The sequence below is a fragment of the Dendrobium catenatum genome, unplaced genomic scaffold, assembly GCF_001605985.2.
Source record: "Dendrobium catenatum unplaced genomic scaffold, ASM160598v2 fragScaff_scaffold_898, whole genome shotgun sequence".
Taxonomy (NCBI): Eukaryota; Viridiplantae; Streptophyta; class Magnoliopsida; order Asparagales; family Orchidaceae; genus Dendrobium; species Dendrobium catenatum.
Window position 1 is genome coordinate 1,774,494 of NW_021319360.1, and position 21,739 is coordinate 1,796,232.

The 21,739-nt window shown below is 35.4% G+C and overlaps 1 protein-coding gene and 1 long non-coding RNA gene across 2 annotated transcripts; one reads left to right on the forward strand and one right to left on the reverse strand.

Annotated features, from left to right (window-relative positions):
* Positions 1-698: 698 nt before the first annotated feature.
* On the forward strand, positions 699-2,778 carry LOC114580255. The gene is made up of 2 exons (XR_003701602.1): positions 699-1,117; positions 1,504-2,778. It is a non-coding gene; the product is annotated as an uncharacterized LOC114580255 (long non-coding RNA).
* Positions 2,779-20,362: 17,584 nt separating this feature from the next.
* Positions 20,363-21,467, reverse strand: LOC110110529 (transcription factor ILI5). Its single transcript, XM_020842051.2, has 2 exons — positions 21,211-21,467; positions 20,363-20,818 (listed from the first exon to the last, which is right to left on the reverse strand). The coding sequence occupies exons 1-2, from the start codon at positions 21,310-21,312 to the stop codon at positions 20,663-20,665; spliced, it is 258 nt and encodes an 85-aa protein (XP_020697710.1). The 5' UTR covers positions 21,313-21,467; the 3' UTR covers positions 20,363-20,662.
* Between the last annotated feature and the right edge of the window lie 272 nt (positions 21,468-21,739).

Below are 21,739 nucleotides of genomic sequence, written 5' to 3' on the forward strand. Positions count from 1 at the left end.
GAGATTAGGAGTTTAGTCATATTGCTTTTTATATTAATCGTTAATCTTCTTTAACATTTGCTCTAAACTCTTCATAAATCTTCTTCCACTTCACAAGCATCCTTTAAGACTGATAAACAAGCAACCAAAACCTTAAACCCATTCTAAGCACTTTCATATAGCTATTGGCCTAACTAGGGAACACTTAGACTAGCTTTTTTCATTATACCTCGACATCCTCTTAAAATCTACCAAACTCAACTATCAACTCCATATCATGATTTCACAAACTAAGCTAGAATTCCATCTTCATTTACTTAGATGAAACCTAGGATGCGGACGCAATTGCGAATCGAGCCGCTCGATGAGCTTTTTCAGTGGAACGAGCTGAGCTCAAGCTAGCCTTCTAAGCTCGAATCGAGTTCGAGCTCAGAATCTGACTCACAAGTTGAGCTCGAGTTGGGCCTGACTCGAGCTCGCCTCTACTAATTTAAAATCACACCGATCGAAATCCTTTTTTAATTATTTTATTTATATTTCAGATTTTCTTTTGCTGTCTTTTTTTGGGACATTTAGGCCATTTAAGGCAAACTCACACACACAACGCATACACATGGACTCGAACCTTGGACCTTTTAGTTGGAAGCCTAAGCTCTCAATCAATAGGCCAAGCAGAGTTGTGTTCTTTTGCTTCTCAAGAGATTGCATTTGCAAGTGCTTTGTTTTATAGTTCTATATAACGTCGATCGACTGTTGTCTTCCGCTGCCAACCGGCTTCCTCGCCTCAGAAACCCTAAACCCTACCGCTGCCCATAAACTTCGGCACCCAGGGTTCTTTACGAGTGAGATTTCAAAAATATTATTTGTAAGAACAAGAAGCTTTGGTTGGCAACGGCAGAGCTCGTCAGCGGCATGGACGACTACCGCCTGAAGCCACCGCTATTTTGGTCGGTGGTGCATGATCGCGTTCCCGACAAGAAACCGTCATCCCCTAGGTTCTTGGAGCCCGCTCGTGCGAACCCATGGACTCATCTCCGAGCGCGAGTCGGACACCTTAGAAAGTAAAATTATTGAAACTGGGAGGGCCGCCATCGACGGCTGAGTCGAAGGCATCGTCTCATTCGCCTCGAGGGGCGCGGTAGATTCGTATTGATTTCTTTCATAAATTTTTTTTTCACAATTAGTCTTCTGTTTTTTTAAGCTCACCAAAATTCTTCCCGATGCTAGTTGCATTGTTTGAATGAAAAAAGATGCAGTTTTGGCTGTTCATTTCCGTAGTTATGCAGGAAAATCTTATTTTTGTTGAACTCTATCTTGCATTTTAATAATCTAGCCAGAGAAGTGTTGGGCCGGACTTTGTTTGTTAGGGATGACATGCGAAGAGTGCTGCTCTAATTTTTTCTAGTCATCGTAGTATCGTACTCTATTGGTTTCATAAACTCTTGGATAACAGCCTTTTAATGCACAAAAAGAGCTTTATAAGCTATCCTTCATTGTTTATTAGCATTTTATGCTTTTTGGCAGTTTCATTCCTTTCCTTTTATGCAAGCAGTCTCCTTCTGGTACCCGGATTATCAAAGTTGCTTGTTTTGCTTCATTAGCTGATCTTCTCACAAGGTTTGTTGACCGTGTTGTGCTCCTCAATTCTCATAATTGATGCCACTATTTTTTAAACTGGCAATTAAACTAGTGAAATTCTTTTAAAACTTTTGCTTTGTTTATAAATTACGATGGGACCTGTGAAAAAGAGTAGCTTGGGTACAAGCAGTTATGAAGCCAGAGTTTAAGCAAAGTCTAGTTTCCAGAGTGTTAACTGAATTTTAATACGTTTAAGGCATACATGCGTTATGATTTTATAAGCAATTCAAAGGGGAGAACTCAGCCTGAGTAGCTTGTGTTCAGCACATTGTTCTCTGGATTGCCGATAACAAGTTAGAACTTTTCCCATCTTCTTCGGTTAGCAACTTTAGAGCCCTCGTCAAACCTCTTCTTATAGTGAGAGTTTTATACTTTTGTTGATAGAATCCACAGGCCATGTCAAGTTAATTATCATAGAAATGTGCCCAATTGAGGTATTGTTTTAGTATTATGCGTCGACCTGTGATGGTAACGACATGCATGATACCATTTTTCTAAAAGGTCAAAATTTAGAGAGATGCCAATCAGATGGGTCATATAACTTGATTTATCATGTTAGCAAAACCATTGGACAAATGTTAGAAGATTCATCTTACACAAACTAGAATATATTTCATGTAAACTAGAGTAACATTAGCGGCCTTTTGTTTTCCCAAATCTGGTTAGATCGGAAAGTACTTATAAACTTATAAGGTTAAATTGAATGCACCAGTTGTTTAGCTAACAGGGGAATAAAATGTTCTATTGGAGAATCTTCTATTGTAAAAACAAACTGTACCTAGATTCAACTATTGTTTTAACTTGAAGCAACTTGCAGCAATTTAATGTACCAGTTGTTTAGCTAACGGGGGAATAAAATGTTCTATTGGAGAATCTTCTATTGTAAAGACAAACTGTACCTAGATTCAACTATTGTCTTATCTTTCTCCTATGCTTGTGGTGGCTGGAGGTTTGAACTGCAAGATGAGTCTTTTCTCTTATGCAAGAAGGAAGAAGAAAGTTTTATGAGGTGGTTTTCAAATTTTGGGTGATCCAAAGGGCTGTAATTATTGTTTCATTTATTTATTGTTTGCTGTTTTTTTTTTCTTCTGTTTTTATGTCTGTAATCACTTGTATTTTTATTGTTACCATTTAATACAAGGATTAAGACTTTGACTGCCTCATGGATATATAGTTCTCTAAACTAGAACCATGTAAATCATACATATTTGTTGTCTTTTTTAATGTTCAATTATATATTTGTTTAGTTTTATTTATTGATACCCAAATCAAAATTATCAGCAATAATTACGATCAAGAGAAGCAGAATATTCAGAAGACTTGTTTCAGTTCCATCATTATTGTGTCTTGTAGATTATGTGTGGAGCAAGGTTTCTCATGTAAAGACATTTGTTGAATTGTCGAAAAAAATTGAAGAGTTGTACAAATATAAAACTCTTCCAAACTGCATCTATAGGAAGGAGAATTCTTTGGTTGCAAAATGGAAGAAAGCAAAACCATTGATTATAACTTGGATGAGTTTAATTAGCTAATCTTGAAAATCTTGAAGTAAATATTGAAGATGAAGACAATGCTATCTTCTAGCTCAACTTACCTAAATGTTTCAAGAATTTTAAAACAATTCTTAAGTTTGAAAGAGAAATAATTACTGTGGATGAAATTCTAAATGCCCTTTCATCTATGATATTGGATACGGTCTTAGATAGAAACAATCTAGTTGAAGGTCTGCATATCCATGGAAGATCTCATGAGAATGAAAATAGAAAAAAAAGGAATGTCTTATAGCATATTTCAATCACATCAAAGGAGGATTATAAAAATATCAAGTGTTGGCTATGCAATAAAAATGGTCACATCCGAAGACTTTATTTAGAAAACGCATCAATAGATAAGGCTCAATCTCATAGAAATTTTGTGATTGTTTGGCAACAATTACGATAATGTTGATATCCTTATTGTAAGAAGTCAGGAAAACTCTTTTGTGGATTATTGATTTTGGTTGTACATATTATATGAGTTCCAAAAGAGAGTGGTTTATGAATCATTAAAATCTTGATGATGGGAAAGTTTTGATGGGTGAGAAAAAGCCTTGCGATGATTTTGGAATTAGATCTGTTGTAATCAAGATGAATATAGAGTGAGAATTCTTAAAGATGTAAGGCATATACACGATTTAAAGAGAAACTTTATTTCTTTTTGGACTTCAGATGATTCAGTATATGTTTTCTAATCTGAAAATGACTTGCTAAAGATTTTCGAAGGTGCTCTTGTTATCATGAAGGAATCTAAACAAAATGGACTCTGTGTTCTACAGGGAGCTACTATAGTTGGTGGATCTAATGTGTTAGCTTGATCAATTTTTGACAAAACAAATGCTTTGGCTTCAACTTTTATGGCACTTTGACAAAACAAAAGCTTTAGCTTCAGCTTCAACTGCCATAAAAGTTAAAGCTAAAGCTTTAACTTTTATGGCACTTGAGTGACGGAGCTTTGTTTGAGCTGCATAAACAAGAACTATTTAGTGCCAATTCTATTACAGAGATTGATTTTTTGTAAATCATGCATTATTGGCAAGTCACACAGGCTTGGATTCAAACTGTCAACATAGAGAACAAATAGAATCTTGACTTCATTCATTCTGGCCTTTGGGGAATGGCAATGGTATACCTACTTATGTAGGTAATTATTTCTACTTTTTGTTGATGATTATTCTGGAAAATTTTGGATGAAAGGTTTTAAAAATTTATATAATGGAAATCATTAATTGAAAAACAATGATTTAAAGTTTTAATTACTAATAATGCTCTTGAAATTTGTGATGAGAATTTCAATAAATTTTCTTTGATTGTGCTATGTGTAAGCATAACAGTGTTAGCCATACCTTTCAGCAAAATGGTCTTGTTGAGGGGATGAATATAATTCTTATTGATATAGTGAGATCTATGCTTTATAGTTCAGGTTTATCTAAGTTTTTTTTTGAGTTGAGGCATTGTCTTCATCACGCTATTTAATAAATAGAACCATCTAGTGCCATACATTTTGAAACTCCTAAGGTATTATGAACTGGAAAACCAACTGGTTTGAAACATCATTAGCTTTTTGGCAGCATTGCATTCTGTCATCAAAACAAAGTAAATTTAGAACCTAGGTCTATAAATTATTATTTTATGGTTATCCTAAAGGTGTTTAGGGTTTAGATTGCGGGATAAAAACCTCCAGGTGTTAAAAGTAGTAGTTTTGTGGTTGTTTCTTTCTGTTCAATTTCTGTAATTTTTGTTCATTTTTTATTGCTATTCTACTTTGGGGTTAGATCAGTTAATTTTCTTTGTCCAAAGTTTATCATCCAACAGAACCATTTTAAACAATGTTATTATGTTCTGTCCTTCATCTGGTATGATGTTGTTTGCAACATCTTTATTTAGCAGAAATATCTATATTTGATAGATCTTTTCAAGAATATGCCTGTTTATCATCTAACTTGTTTCTCAGACTCTCTGGCTTTCCAAACCTTAAAAAAGATAGGACATTTTTTACTGGAAAAATTAACCAGCAACTTCTGCTGATGTCAAACGAGGATGTTGGAGAAACTATTTCGACCGGGTTCCTTGAACTATGTTATATTCCTTGTTCACCTTATGTTGATTATTCATACTCGTGATTTCTTTTGCTTGTTCATCCAACAATAACAACAACATCAAGTCTTTATCCCACTACGTGGGATCGGCTACATGAATCTTTTTTCTCCATTTTATCTTGTTAAAAATTAAATTCTCATTTAAATCTAAAAAAGAAAGGTCATCTAAAAAGTCTACATGAATTACTTGTGCCGAAAGTGTCTACAATAATGCATTCTTGTTGTAATATGCTTACTCTAATCCATATACTCTTCCGGCAAGTCATGAATCTAATCTCTCTTCCATTGCACGGTTTATATGTGTGTTTATGTATGTATCCATTCTTCCTGAATATACTTACCAATACTTAATGTGTGCGAACATCTATAATACCAAACTTAATATGCAACTAAAATATATTACAAATGGGGAGGGGAAAAGTAAGCACTTAAAATATTCTAATCAGTAGAAGCACTCCAAAAGTATACTCAGAAAATGTACAAACACTCAATTTCTCGACAGAGCCTTGCATTGGGTACCCACGTACCCACCCATACCCAATAGGCATGCATGGGTATGGGTACGCCCATGACCTCGTGGGTGGGTACTCAATATCAAGGGACAAACTAATTTATATTACTAATCACCATATGCATGCAGTATATTACAGTAATCCTTACTACGCAGTGCGCAACACTAAACTGCGACGCATCCACAATAAATTTTGATATGTGGCTTGAAAGTTTGCAGTCATAAAAAATGACAAAAAATCTCAATGCCGTTAATTCGTGGCAGACTGCATTCAAGAAGCATGGAATGTGGATGGGTGTGGGTGGGTATGACATCCCAAAAGTCATCATAGGTCAGTGGCGGAACCACCACTTGGTTAGGGGGGGCAATTGCCCCCCCTCAAAAAAAAACTGGTTCCGCCCCTGTCATAGGTGGGTGTGGGTGGGCAAAGCCCGTCAACACAGAGCGGGGGTACCCAACCAGGACCCTATTTAGGGCTTTGTTATATAATGAAACGTACTGAAGAAAGGTAAAGACCGGTGGAAACAAAGAGTTCCACCTGAGAAGAACAGAGCTTGGACCGAAATGTAAACAAGAAGATGAGAAAGTGAAAATATTATTCCATAACCTTCACAGTACAGACATATAACTATATATAGGTAGTTTGACAGAAGTACAACTGGCTACATAAAAACTAAGCTATACAGAAATTATTTACAGAGAAGTTTATTTCTCTAATACCCCCCCACAAACTAAAGGATCTTTAGAAACCGTTAGTTTGCTTCTAAGAAATTGAAAACGAGGTGTTGAGAGAGATTTTGTGAAAATGTCAGCTGTTTGATCAATAGTGCTTATCGGCAAAATTCTGATATTTTGTTGTTGAATGTGATCTCGAACGAAACGGTGATCTATTTCGATATGTTTCGTTCGTGCGTGAAATACTGGATTGTTAGCAAGTGCAATCGCTGAAGTATTGTCACAAAAGATATCTGTAGGTTTATCTTGCTGCACACCAAAATCCGAAAGAAGCCGTCGAAGCCAGACGACGTCCGCGGTGAGTGCCGCAAGGGAACGATACTCTGACTCGGTAGATGATCGAGCAGCAGTGGATTGCTTCTTGACTGTCCATGAGACAATTGTATCGCCAAGAAAAGAACAATAGCCAGATGTCGATTTTCTTGAAATAGGATCACCGGCCCAATCTGCATCGGAGAAGGAAGAAAGAGAGAAATTAGATTTGGATATAGGAATACCATAGTCGAGCGTACCTTTTATGTATCTCAGTAGTCTTTTCAAGAGATAAGCATGTTCTGGCATTGGTTGATGCATATGTTGAGAAATAAGATTTACACTGTAAGCAATATCTGGTCTTGTAAGACACAGATATTGAAGAGAGCCAGTCAATCTTCGGTACATCTGCGGATCTGTGAGAAGAGGATCCGGAGGAAATTCTTTCGGCATTTTAGTGCAGGTTGGATTGCAAACCGGATTGCAGCGGGATAGTTGAGCCGTCTGCAAAATAGAGTTAGCATAGGACGATTGTGATAAAAAATAGACACCATCACCCTTTTTGATATGAATTCCTAAAAAGGAATTTGCCTCGCCGAGCAGTTTCATTGAGAATCTGTTATTTAATTTTTGAATCACATTGTTGAGTGCATCGGTGTTATTACCCGTAATGAGAATATCGTCAACATATACAAGTAAATAAATTGCAATTTGATCATTGTGAAACTTAAATAAAGAGGGATCAGATAGGCTTTGAAGAAAACCGATTGAAATAAGAAACGACGTAAAAGTATTATACCATTGTCGAGGAGCCTGTTTGAGCCCGTAGATAGCTTTGTTAAGACGACATACGTAATCCGGATTTGTAGTGTCTTCGAATCCACGCGGCTGGGTCATGTAAACTGTCTCCGTTAGCGAGCCATGAAGAAACGCATTTGCTACATCCATTTGTTGGACTTGCCAATTATACTGAAGTGCCACCGCAAGAAGAATTCGTATCGTAGGTAGTTTCACAACCGGACTAAAGGTTTCGGTATAATTAAGACCATACTCTTGATGATTACCTAAGGCGACAAGTCGGGCTTTGTATTTAGACACGGAACCATCTGAATTCAGTTTAGTTCGATACGTCCATTTACAGCCTAAGACCGACGAGTCGGATGGTTTGGGAACCAAGGTCCAAGTCCCTTGAATCTGTAAGGCGAGAAACTCATCTGCCATTGCAGACCGCCATTCTGGATGTTTGATTGCCTCGGAGTAATTGGATGGAGTGGGTAGTGATGTAGTTCCTGTATTGGTGTGCAATAAGTTCAGCCGATTTACCGGTTTTAGAGAGCCGGTCTTGGAACGAGTTGTCATAGGATGCAGGACAGATTTTGTAACGGGAGGAGGAGGTATTGGCGGTGAAATCTGAGCTTCCGGATATTCAAAATTGTTGAGTGAGCTGTCAGCATTGATTAGCAAACTGGAAGATTCGGCAACAGATGAATGTGTAGAGAGATTGTGTCCCTGTGCTATAGACGTAGGAGTAAGAAACAAAGGTGATAAGTGAGTACAACGTTCTTGATCAACATTTTTATTTAATTTAAGAAATGGAAAATGTTGTTCATCAAATGTAACATGTCTAGACATAATAGTTTTGAAAGAAGCAATATCAAAACACTTATAGCCTTTGTATTTCTCTGAATATCCAAGAAAAACGCATAGATGAGACTTTGGTTGAAATTTGTTCCGGTTTGATGCAGGAATGAGAGGAAAGCAGGCGCAGCCAAAGGTTCTGAGATGTGCATATTCCGGTTGTCTCTGATGAAGCAATTCATACGGCGACTTGTTGCTCGTATTTGGAGAAGGCATTCGATTTATTAAATATGTTGCCGTTAAAACTGCATCAGGCCAAAAAGAGGTTGGGACGGACGCTGTATAGAGCAGGGTCCGAGTTGTCTCAAGAAGATGCCTGTGTTTACGTTCGGCAACGCCATTTTGTTCGGGCGTATACGGACATGAGACCTGATGAGATATGCCATAGTTGTTAAGAAGATTAGTGAACCTTTTGCACATATATTCGCCTCCGCCATCAGTTCTAATACACTTAATTTTAGTAGACAGCAAGTTTTCGATATACATTTTAAATGATAGAAAAATATCTGTAACTTCAGATTTTTGCTTAATCGGAAACAACCATGTAAAGCGTGTATAATCGTCAATAAAAGATTCGTAGTAAAGAAAACCAGAATTAGAAATTTGGGGTGCAGGGCCCCACACATCAGAATGCAAGAGTTCTAGAGGAGAAGTAGATCTATGAGTCGATGTTTCAAAAGGTAATTTGTGTGTCTTAGCTTGATTACAAGAATGACAATGCTGAAAGTGTAAATCTATATTAAGTTGCGGGTAAGTAGAGGCAATTTGAAGAAGAGTTTTGTGACTCGGATGTCCCATCCTGTTGTGCCAAATGTTGGTGCGATCTTTAGTAGAACTGAGAGCATGAATCTTGGTTGCTGTGGGAGCTCGGATCGGATACATTCCGTCTAGACACGGTCCTTGAAGAATTATTTCCTGCGTCATCAGATCCTTGAACAAGAAACCAGACGGGTTAAAAGTAATTGCAATGTTGTTATCTTTAGTTAATTGCGAGATGGATAGCAAATTAAATTTGATTGAAGGAGAGTGAAGAATTTGAGATAGTATAAGCTTACGAGAGGGAGTCGGCAGCAAACCTTTGCCAGAATTTGCGATGCTTACCGAACTCCCATCACCAATGGTAACGCCATCATGCCCTGTATATGGGTTTGTAATAGAAAGATTATTCAAAGATTTTGTGAGATGAGACGAAGCCCCCGAATCAAGATACCAATCCGTGTATTCGGACGTATGATCGGCTAGCAAAGCTTTGTTGGACGATGGCTGTTTGGGAACAAATTGAGCATTCATGCGATGCCAACAATCAGTTGCAGTATGCCCCTTTTTGAGGCAGATTTGACATGTAGTAGCCGAGAGTGTTGAGTCCTTCTGATTGGTGTTGTTGTTGTATGAGCGACCCCGAGTTCGTCTGCCATGTCCGCGGCTGGAGAATAATGCTGTGGTGGATGCGTCTGGAGCAGCAAGAACGGCAAGATCATTCGCCATATGGATTTCTTCGGAAATGAGAAAGGAGTAAAGCTGATCAAGATTGAGAGGTTGTGTCATGGTTCTAATGGAAGTCTTGAAAGACTGATAATGCGGAGGAAGCCCTCGGAGAATGTAAAGAATGATATCTTCTTCTTCAATGTGTCCTCCTGCAGCCGCTATCTGAAGAAATCACCGGAGCAGTGGAGGTAGAAGAGCCGGATTGTTCGTTGGACATTGACGTATTGGTAGACGCCATAATATCCCAGGGATCTTTAGGATCCTTCTGATACCATGAAGAAAGGTAAAGACCGGTGGAAACAAAGAGTTCCACCTGAGAAGAACAGAGCTTGGACCGAAATGTAAACAAGAAGATGAGAAAGTGAAAATATTATTCCATAACCTTCACAGTACAGACATATAACTATATATAGGTAGTTTGACAGAAGTACAACTGGCTACATAAAAACTAAGCTATACAGAAATTATTTACAGAGAAGTTTATTTCTCTAATACGTACAATATTTACAATTTCTTGTAGGGCTTTGTTATATAATGAAACGTACAATATTTACAATTTCTTGCTATTAGAAAGGAAAAAAAAATCAAATATATAACTCATTGATATAAGAATACTTAAAAATTAAGAATATATTCTTGAGATTGAGTGACCTGCTACAGATTAAAAGATAGTGTGAATTGAGCAACAGTGATTATGAGGTATGTAGAAGTATTTTTGAGAAGAAGCTTGTGAGCAAAAGCTAGTAGCGCCAACAACAAGAGCTAGTGAAAAATATATAAGAATTAGTGGAGTGCATGTAAAGAGAAGAACCATAGAAAAATGGCAGTTACAGCGTGAGAGAATGGAGAACCAATGTGTATTAGTTTTTATGATGGAAAACAAATCTTTCATCACATAATGGTTGTGTGTGAGGTCACGACACATTTAACTATTTTTTGCTCGTTATTTAATTCATATATCAAATGAGAAAAGGATCAAAATGATGCCTTGACTCTATAAAAAATCCCTTAACTTATGCCTTTTAGTGTAGCATATTGCTTTTTCTTCTCATTCTCATACGCCAACATCACATCATTTCGAGCTATTGTTCTACTGTACTTCATGAAATATGGTGACATAGCCTTTAGCACTAACTTAAAGCCAAACTCTTCAACAACTGAGAAAGGTTTTTCATTTAGCAAAATATAATGGGTTATCATCCCTTTACTTTATTTTGACCATCAGGAAGAGTTATCTCCTTAAACTCATCGCATACTATAGTTGTTGTTTTTTTTTTTTTTTTTTTTTTTTTTTTTTTCCTTTTTTTGTTGTTAATTGAATTTTCTTTTATTTTCAATGATCTGTTCTTCATCCCGACAATCATTTACCTGATTTTCTCCTGAAACATTAGCATTGTCATTTTCACCATATCATTGTGTGATTGCAATTCTCCAATTTCCAAATTTAGACGCTCATTAATACTATCTTCAATAACTAGATCTACTAACATTCTATATGAAAAAACATCAAAAACGAGAGGCCAAATTAAGAAGTGTATGCATCCCAAAAAATAGTAATTAAGAAATTTAAGGATTGCAGAATTCAATAATGTTAATTTATTCAAAAAAAAAAAAAAAAAAAAAATACTATCTTCAATAACTAGATCTACTAACATTCTATATGAAAAAACATCAAAAACGAGAGGCCAAATTAAGAAGTGTATGCATCCCAAAAAATAGTAATTAAGAAATTTAAGGATTGCAGAATTCAATAATGTTAATTTATTTTTTTTTGAATGCTTAAAAATACAAACCAAAAAACAACTAATCACTACTAAAAATCTAGAGTTTCCGCAGCATATATTAGCAGCAAATTAATAACTGCTGCTATATCCGAAATACTGTAGCGGTCTTAAACCGTATTGGTTAGCATTAAAAATTAAAAACCGAATTCTGCCCTAGCTTTCTTATTCGACCGCGCGATCTCTTTACTCTCCGCGCGGCTCTTCTTCCTGCGAACAAATTACTTCTCCGTTTCTTCTCCCCGCGGCAACCCGCCTCCTCCCCAACCTTCCACGCGTGAGACGCGACACACGACGCTTACGCGACAACGAATGACGACGTCGACAGAGCGACGACTGACGCGTGCACGCCACTGCTTCCATCTAAGAAGATCTTCGCTGCTGCTTTCGTCGCCACCTTACCAAGCAAACGTTGGGTAAAGTTATCTGATTAGTTTTTTATGTTTGTGATGATCTCTTTGTATTTTTTTTTTTATAAAATGCCAAAATATCCATTTTAGTTACTGCCAAAAATTACAATGCTTAATGCTATATACAGAGCGAATACTCTGCTTAATTTGAAGCGCTCATCGTCCTTATGCAGCCCAAAATTTGCAAAGCCAGCCGACACATACCCAATACCAATCATAGCAAACATAAAAGAACTCATCGTTTAAGGTACGAAAACTTCACTGATATCTTCTTGGTTGTTTTAATTTGACTCGTTCATTTGAATTAGGTAAGACTAGCTACATGTTTACTTTATGTGCTGATCATCTGATTAGGTTTTATTTTTACTCAGATGATGTATATGGAGGTTTAATTTCAATTTGAAGAATTTGTATGCTGCATTTGAATGCAATTTTTTTTCGTTATATATTAAGTGAATGGCATTTGAATGCTTAAAAGCAAGTGATCATATCATCTAACTATCATGGAAATTTTATTCATATTTTTATTGATTAAGTTTGATTGCTTTAACACGTTTATAAAAAGCTTATTATCTAAATTAATTTGTTAATATTATAATTAAATCTGAAAATCATCATCGATGTAATAGAGTTCGATCAAGAAATATTCTTAGTCCTTGTTTGTGTTTGACGTGAAGCTCAAATATTGATTTGTATATCCTTTATTGTTTAAGCCACCATTTACCAACTATTTGTTGAAATGCCATAATAAAATAATGTTAAGATCTTGTTTGTATTAGATATTTATGTTAAAATATGGACGTTTCAAAGCAGTAATTGATGTATCTAATGACTAGCTTACTGTTAATAGAGAATGTTTTAATATACTTATAGAAATAAGGATCAAAATGGTCCTTAATTTTTTACGACAGACTTCTAAACTTTTTAATGCAACATTTCACATGCTTTGCGGATATTTTGAACGCACATACAATTAAATCTAGATGCAATATATATGAGCTAAGGGGTTTAACTCATTTATGGAGTGCTTAACTTAATTTTCAGAGGCATTTGTGTGTCTTAACAAATATTAAACGACTTTGATTTCCTACCTACGCACACACAAGTGGAGACAATCATCATCTAAGGGAGAAGACCCTTTTCACTTTGGTTCGAATATAATTGTCAAGTTTATGCGTATCAAGTTATGGCAGGTGATCCAAATTTTGGCTTTATTTTGTTTTGCCAGATTGTGAAGTATTAGAAATGTTTCGAAGAGTCTGCCACTAGTGTAAAATTTCTTCATTGAATGTATGGATTGCACTGTGTCATGTTATAATTTAGATTTTAATTGCTATTTGTGTATTTTCTAATGTTTCCCTGTCTTTGCTTTGCTTATTGGTCATTTTGGAAAAGATCCATTCAGTTATCTAATTGCATTCTTTACCTCTCTTTTAAAACTGAGGGCCTTCCTATTATATCAGTATCAGGAAAAATTAAGAAACATAATGTTAACTTTGTTTGTTTTTACAAAAAGAGTTCTGTTTCTGGGACCTATACAAAAAAAAAATTTGTTTGTTTTTTACAAAAAAAGTTCTGCTCAGTAACAGGATTTACAAAAGTTCAACAAAAATAACAATTAACAACACCTGAGAAACTCATAATGCTATACTGATAACAACTATAGTTAGAAAAATACTATCAATAGCATTCAGATCTTCTACATGCATTCCAAAGAGCTATTTTATTATAACATAGGCATCTAATAGGAATCAGCAGCAAATCAAAAACTTTAGTAAATCCCTGATTTCTGTGGATTTACATCTTAAATCTGTAAATCCTAGATTACTGTATAATCTGTATGTGTTCTTTTTTTATTTTGAACTGTTTAGGAGCAGCACCCAATCTCCATTAAGAAGTCATCCTTTGAGCTCTTTTTTATTCTTTCTTATGTATTTGATCATGATATATTTCATGCTTCTATTGTATTTTTCGTTGTAATTCCCTATCCTGATCTTGCAATTCATTAAATGCTTTCATTTCATACACAATCCTATTAATATACATTTTCCCAACCGTGATTAAACATTTTTTTATCAGTTTGGTAAGCTTTTCTTTTCCCAGCCATGAATTTAAACGAAAGCAACTGTTCGATGAGATTTCTTTCAAAATTTTAAGTTATTTGTATGGTTTACGGTTTTCAAGCACCTTCTCATCTAACTCCAAATGTTGGAAATCAAGAAGAATTACATAAACTATTTGTTGGAAATTAAACGACAGCAACTATTTGTTGAAATAAATGACAACAATTATTTGTTGAATCTTTTTCAAGCTGTAGATAACTTGTATTACCAGAGGTATGAAATTTAATAGTTGTCTTGGTATTTTGTTTATGCTAATAGGATGACAGGAAGTGGCTCATTCCGGCGTGCTAGAAAGGTTTCACGTCGAGGATCCTCCAGTGTAGAACAAACTAGTAGAACTTCAAATAATTCATCGACTCCAGTGCATCCAGATTCGTCCAATGCTGATGAACCACAATAACAACGAACAATCTACGAGTCAGCCATCTAAAGAAATAAGCAACTGTGCCACTGTCAGATGATGGAATTTGGCTCATAGGTTTTTTTCAATCTTTTTTTTTTATTTATGTCAATTTTAATAATTTAATAATATAATTGCCTATTCTAATCTTTATTTTTTAGATAATAGGTACTTCACCAGCTCGATTATATAAAGAGAGCCGGACTACTTTGTGCAGCATACAGAGCATGTCGAGCGTGTGAGGCTTCACATTGAAGTCAATGATCAATTCCCGCCTAATTGACATCCAATGTGTAGAAGGGAATGCGTACTATGTAAATAGGCGGCACGATATCTTCTTTATGTATGACTGGAATGCGTACTTTGTTCGCTCTTCAAAGGAAGTTATGTTTACCATATGTATCAGTTTTATGGTTTTGGAAAATTGAGATCTGAAGCTAATACAAGGTTCATATTTTGAAAAATATTACAAAGGTTTTATTATTTCCATAGACTTCGAGTATATTTGTACATATTTAGTTTAAGTGTTTTGAGTTGTTTATATTTCCATACAATTTTTTGATAAAAAAAAAGACTTTTCGTTCAGTCAATAATCCGAATAAGTGTTAAAAAGAGATGCAATTGTTGTTGATATGCTTATTCGTTTGTGATAATTTATTAACTATTGTTTTTTTTAATTATCTCTGAAATTGTAATTGTGTTCCAAAAGAAGTTCATGTCTATACGCCATACAATTTTGTAAGTTTATGAATAAGACAGATTAAAGTTACGGGAATGCTAAAAAATAAATTTTTTTTTTAAATCTGCTACATTAGCAGCGGTTATAACCGCTGGTAAAAACTCGTTTTGTAGATTCGTATGTGTTATAACCGCTGCTATAGGCCTCATGTCCATATTTGCATGTTTCAAAACCACTGTAATATCATAGAATTGTGGCGGTTAAAACCGTTGCTAAAGGAAATACTGCTAAAAACTACCTCTATAGCATCGGTTTATAAACCGCTGCGGAAGCCCTTTGCAGCGATAGCAAATACAGCGGATATGCAGCGGTTTAGAAACCGCTGCTATGAAAATAGCATGTGTTTTAACCGCTGCTGTAGGGTAAAAAAAGTGCTGCGAAAACTTGTTTTAATAGTAGTGAATCATTTCAACAGTTGTATTAATGGTGAAATTATCTCTTAATCTACAGAATTTCTCGGAATCTTCTTCTTTGTTTCTATGCTAAGCTAATAAACGAAAGGGGGAAAAGTATTGATCAAATGCTTCAACAACTGTATTTCAACAATCATCAAACAAAATTTTTCTTAACATCAAACCATAAAAGAACTTCCATAAGAAAAAACTATATATGCCATTCTCGCCTGAGAAATTTTCTATGGGGAAGAAGAAGAACGAGCAAATCCTTCTCGCCAAACTGGATTGGAATGTTACTGTTGAAAAATATGGGAAAATTATGCTTATTCTATCTTGAGGAATAAGAAATGAAGATAGCATTAAAACCAAGATAAATATGTCAAAAGTGCATGTTAATCTAACTGAATAGTGAACATGTACATATTGTGTATTTGATGTCTAAATATAATATATCAATTTCTTATCTTTTTATAATTAATATTATATTACTCATTTCAGTCAAAATGATATATAAGCAAAATCATTTGTTTGAAATTTTAATATTAACCTGCCAAAATATTAAGGAGTATGATGCCTATGATATATCAAAAGTTATAAGGTGGAAAATCACTAGAACAAAAATATTGTATTTAAATCAAGTTTAGGAGAGAGAAAATCCGGGAAATCAAAATAATTGAAAATTAAAATAGGATTTGAGTTATTTATGGCGATCAGAATACTTTTCTTAACTGGAGCTATGAATGAAAAATGGTTTGAGCTATGAAATAAAAAGGGTCGGGGGCCCCCCCCCCCCCCAGGTGAAGATATTTTTTTATATGTTAAAAAATAAATTTTAGACCTGCGTCATGGCGCCCAAGGGGGCACCAAAGTTGAGTGCTCGGTCAAAATTCATTTTTCTCTCAATTTTTTTGAGAGCTCAAAATTAGGGCGCTGCATCCATGGCCCTTTCTTGGAGTAATTATTCTGTCAGGTTATCGAATGCATCCGGAAATCAATAACAAAATGCCACGTCACTAAAGTGCTCAGTATAGCACGCTCGGTACACTCGGTATGCTTGGTATTGCTCGGTATTTTCACCGGATGTAATAATTTTTCCCTTTCTTGACTCGTCCCATTACCTTCAACTCAACCCCTTATTATAGATCCATATATAACAAGGCATAAATCCAGCAGTGAGGAATTTAACTTAGGCTTCATTTGAGATGGTTTTTAATTTGCTTCTTAAATTAGTTTTTTTATATAAAAATTAAAATTTTTATACTAAAAATATGTTTTAAAAAACAGTAAAGAAGCCTTCCCAAATGAAGTCTTACAAAGAGTTTTATGTTTATTTTATAAAAAATAATGTTTGGAATAATAATAATATGTTTTGGTGAAAATATTATGCCTCTTCAACATCATTTCGACTTTTGATGATGATGATTGATTAAGATTATGAAAGATGTGATATAACCATAAAGAATGATTATTATGCTGTTTAAGATGTGAGAGTATATCATCGTCAATCCACTGACATCTATTGTTTTCACGCCTTTTTTATTTTCTAATCATGTAAGTAGGGTTTCTTTTTTTGTTCTAAAATATGATTAGAAAATAACTTTGCTTTTCTCCCTATAATCTATATTTTTTATAATATTTTTAATTTAATTAAGATTTTTGCTTATTAAATCAAAATTTGATTAATATTTGGTAAACAATATCTGGTTTTTAATATCATAAGCATGGATGAGCTTAAGATTTTGTTTGGGACAGCTTTCTTATTGCTTCTTAAAGTAGTTTTTTTAGTTATTATTATTATTATTTTATTAAAAAATTACTTTAAAAACAATAACAAAGCCTAACAAACGAAGCCTAAGACATTTTGCTGACTTTTATTATTTTTCATGCATTTTATATTATTAAGATGACATCTTAATTGGGTATTAATAGCTATTTATTGGCATTGTATGATAAGTGTCAATTTTCTAAAATAGTCTATTGATGATAATTGTCATTGTATGCTTTAAACTATATATTTTTTAGTAGTCTTGTTTGAAATCCTAAATTTTATATCTAAACAATAGATACCTACTCTTATAGTATGCTTGAGTACGAGTTTGAACATCTACGGAAAGATATTTCAAGCGATCATTTAATTCAAAACATCAAATACTATGGATGAGAATAACAATAATGATGAAGAGGAATACAAAAAACTCGTTCCAGTGGATGTAGATTTACCAAATAAATTGGAATTAAATGCGGAAAATCTTGCATCAAATACTAATTATTTTTTTATAAAAGAATTGTCTGTGCCGGTCTCGATTTTTTTGGCTCCGCCACTGATTGCAAAGGAAGGCAATCTTTTCTTCTCATCCTTGTGGCATGATAGTTGGTATTTAGATACTCATCCTACAACTTCTGGTTCGTAGTAACGACATAAGTGTGTGTGAACATTGTGCTTTGACATCAACTTAAAAGAAAAGTAAGGTTGATCTTTTTTTAAAAATGGACAATTTTTAAATTGTGGGTGTCGTTATCTTTGTAGCAAATAAAAGTTTTTTTGTTAGATAGAAAGTCAATCTGCTTGCACAAGTAAGAAAGCATAGAGAAAGGAGAGGAATTCAAGAATTAGCGAAATAGTTGACCATTTTGCTTTGATTACTACAAATGTAAAAGCATGAAATATGTTACTAACTATTAAATTCAAAGAGAGATGTTATGATGATGTGTTAATGCAGAGCAGAGAGGAATAAATTATATTTTATTTGATTTTTTCTTATGCCAATTCAGTTGTCAATCTCAATTTTCTTTTAATAGGTATGGTGGGGTAGTAAGCATTACTCCTAAATTTAAATGGTGATGAGATCATGAACCTTTGAGCTCTATAATGATACCCCAATTATTTGGGACAAGTGGAGAAGAAGGCGGGAAATAATCAGGAAATAGATCAAGTCAGAATTCAATTGATCGTGGCCGTCAAAGTCAACAAATAGCAATATGATGAATTATTTTGTGTGGACGCCGAATGATGTCCAAAGCTCAATGAAAATGCGTCACGTCACCTCCTACTCGATACCACGGCTCGGTACTACTAGGTACCGAACTCGATACTGCTCGGTACCGAATGACGTCGCTGCATCTGATTCCCCTATAGACGATAAACTGTGTCCGATGTCCGCACTTAATAATCTCTCAACAAGTAGGTGCTTAATAGGATTTTTGCATTAGCTGGTCATTTCTTTTGAACTGTTTGAGCTTGTCTTCAATTTTCAATGCAATTCTTTTGTTAGTAGTATTTTTTTCTGAATAAAAAATTACTTCATTCAAATATTTCAAAATTTTAATAATTCAGCATTATGTTTTTTTAATTGAGATTTAGGCATATGTTATGGATTCTATTTGTAAAATTATTATCCTCCAAAAAAAAGTCAAGAAATTTATATATTTATGTGCCTCATGATCAAATCATTGATAATTTCATGAAAGTCAAAAAAAAAAAAAGTTTCGAATTTTGATATTTTTGGGAGAATTTGATTTTTGAAAGGAGGAGAATGTTAATTTAGTAAATAGTCAAAAATCTAAATGTTAGCAAGAATTTACCCCTGTTTTCAAAAATACAAGGGCTAGCAAATTCATATAAACACGGGGGTAGAAATGGAATTTCATTTATCCTTTTGTGGCCGGCCTATGTATCAGTTAACAGTAATTTTTGGAGACCAACTACTGTTTTTTGTCTCCAATAGTTTTGGCACGTGCAGGGGGATTGTTAATGCTCAAGGTGGAGGGGCAGAAGCGACATAGCACATCAGAAGTCGTTGAGTCAGTCGGGAGTTTTATTTAGGATAGTAAATAAAACAGTAAGACTACAACTGCCCACCCCATATCTATCTATAGGGGTATATAATATTTATTTTATATACAAAAATGGTGATGTTAAAATTTTTTAAATCTATTAATTAAATTAATTATTTTAAAAACACAAATTAAATGTTTATTACGTAGAGTATTAAATAATAAATTTTAATAAATATATTTAGTATATATTAAATATACACAAAGTTTAGAGGATGTATTTGTGGTCTAAAATTTCGCTTAAAAATATTGAAAATATAATATTTTAATTTAAGAAACATTTGATTCAACTATTTAAATAAAATAAACTCAAATTTAAGTTAGAATTACTCTGTAAGGAAAGTCGTCGCGCATAGTTGTTCATTAATATGCTGCAGTAATGCACAGTGATAACTCTTGTCCGGTTGTACACGTGCGTCCGATGTGTTGAGTAGGAAAAATTGCGCTTCTTATAGGGGCATTCCGGGAAATTCTTGGGTATACACGCTTCTCGCATGACTTGCAGTCTAGCACCAAGACCACCGGAGTTCATCAAAATGCAAGAGAGAGAGAGAGAGAGAGAGAGGGGGCGCGGGGATTAGCGGGGACCATCTTATCTCAGCGGGGCCCACGGGGGCTCTAGCCACCGCGCATCACGTTCTGCGGCTTCGGCTGCCCGCCGCCCCTGGGCCCCGCGAAATTGCCTACCGACTTAACTCCGCCCCCACCGGGACTGCAGGGTCGTATCCTGCACCGGCGGAGCAATATTCAGAAAGCGCCGGTCCATGTCATCCAGACCCGAATCCCTTCACATGTGTACGAATATAGATTAGAGAAGACAGGCGGTTCATAATTAATACGTCAGTAAACATCCTGATAGCCATTGAGAAGGCCGGTCAAGCGGTCTACCTGATTTTTTTCTAAAATACAAGTAGCGAACAGAGGTTGCTCGGTTGCCGTGACATGGCGGTTTGGAGGGGAGGAGAGAACAACTCGAGCTAAGCCCCAAAATAAAAAATGTACAGGGAAGTCATTAGCTGGAATTTCAAATTCCTAGTCCTAACTACTTGATTAATTATTAAAACCTAGCTAATATATCCAGAAGAAGGGAGAATTGAGGCTTCGAAGTTCAAGATTGGAGGAGGCTGCGCACGATCTCGGCCTCGGCGCTGTTGGTGTCCATGGTGGCCATCAGTCCCGACAGCCGGTCGCTCAGGTCGTCCACTTCCCGGTGTAAGCTTTTGATGTAGTTGCATGTCTCCTTGAGTAGTTTCGCAGCTGAGGCCTGTCGTAAGTCGACTACATTTTGTGAGCTACTTGGGGAAAAAAATGGATATCGTAGATATTCAGTTCTTGAGTAATGAGATTAATGATGCATGAGATAAGGATTAGAGAGAGTACTTGATATGCTAATAATGATTTTGACTATTAATATATTATACTCATCATAAAATAATTTTTAAATAAAAAAAAGAATCACTTTTCGGTATATTGAGCATTTATCTTCCGCATTTTGCCTTTCATCAAAATGGAAAATATGCCAGGATTAACTGACAGTATTTTTAATTTTTTCTTAACTTAAACGTTAAACCTATGGTATCATTCCGAACAGATGAAACTTAGGCAAGTACTCTAATTCCACTCCTAACAGGTAAGTGAAGAGTTAAGAGGGTTTACCCGGCCTGCAGAGCGGCGTCGGGCCTCTGGGAGAAGAGATTGGAGCTTCGAGATGAGCTCATTGATCTCATCTTCTGTTATCCTGCTCCGTCGGCTCGACATGTTCGATTTTTTGAACTCTTCTTCCTCTTTTCTCTTCTAATGCTCTCACTAGTAAGTAGAAGGCGAGCGAGAGCAAGGATGAGAGAGACAGATAGGGAGAGAAAGAGGACTTTATAGAAGGAGGCGAGAGATGGATGGGAGAAACAACTGGAAGAAGCAGGTTAGCTATTCTACGCATATTAAGAAAGATTTCAGTCCCTACTTGCCCCCACCGGCTTTCATGTTCCCTATCGTGGGCCCTACTCGGCCCATGAAAGGGAGCAGTCCATGGGCCTCCGTACATGTTGCAGCCGAGCCCACTTGCCTCAGACGACAGCTTTTTAGTCCACTCATTTTCTTCCCTGTGGCCGCAGTGTAGCGAAGGCGAGTAGATGAAGAGATATTTATTATCTATTATCTATTTTGATTAAGCTTAAACTCAAGATTT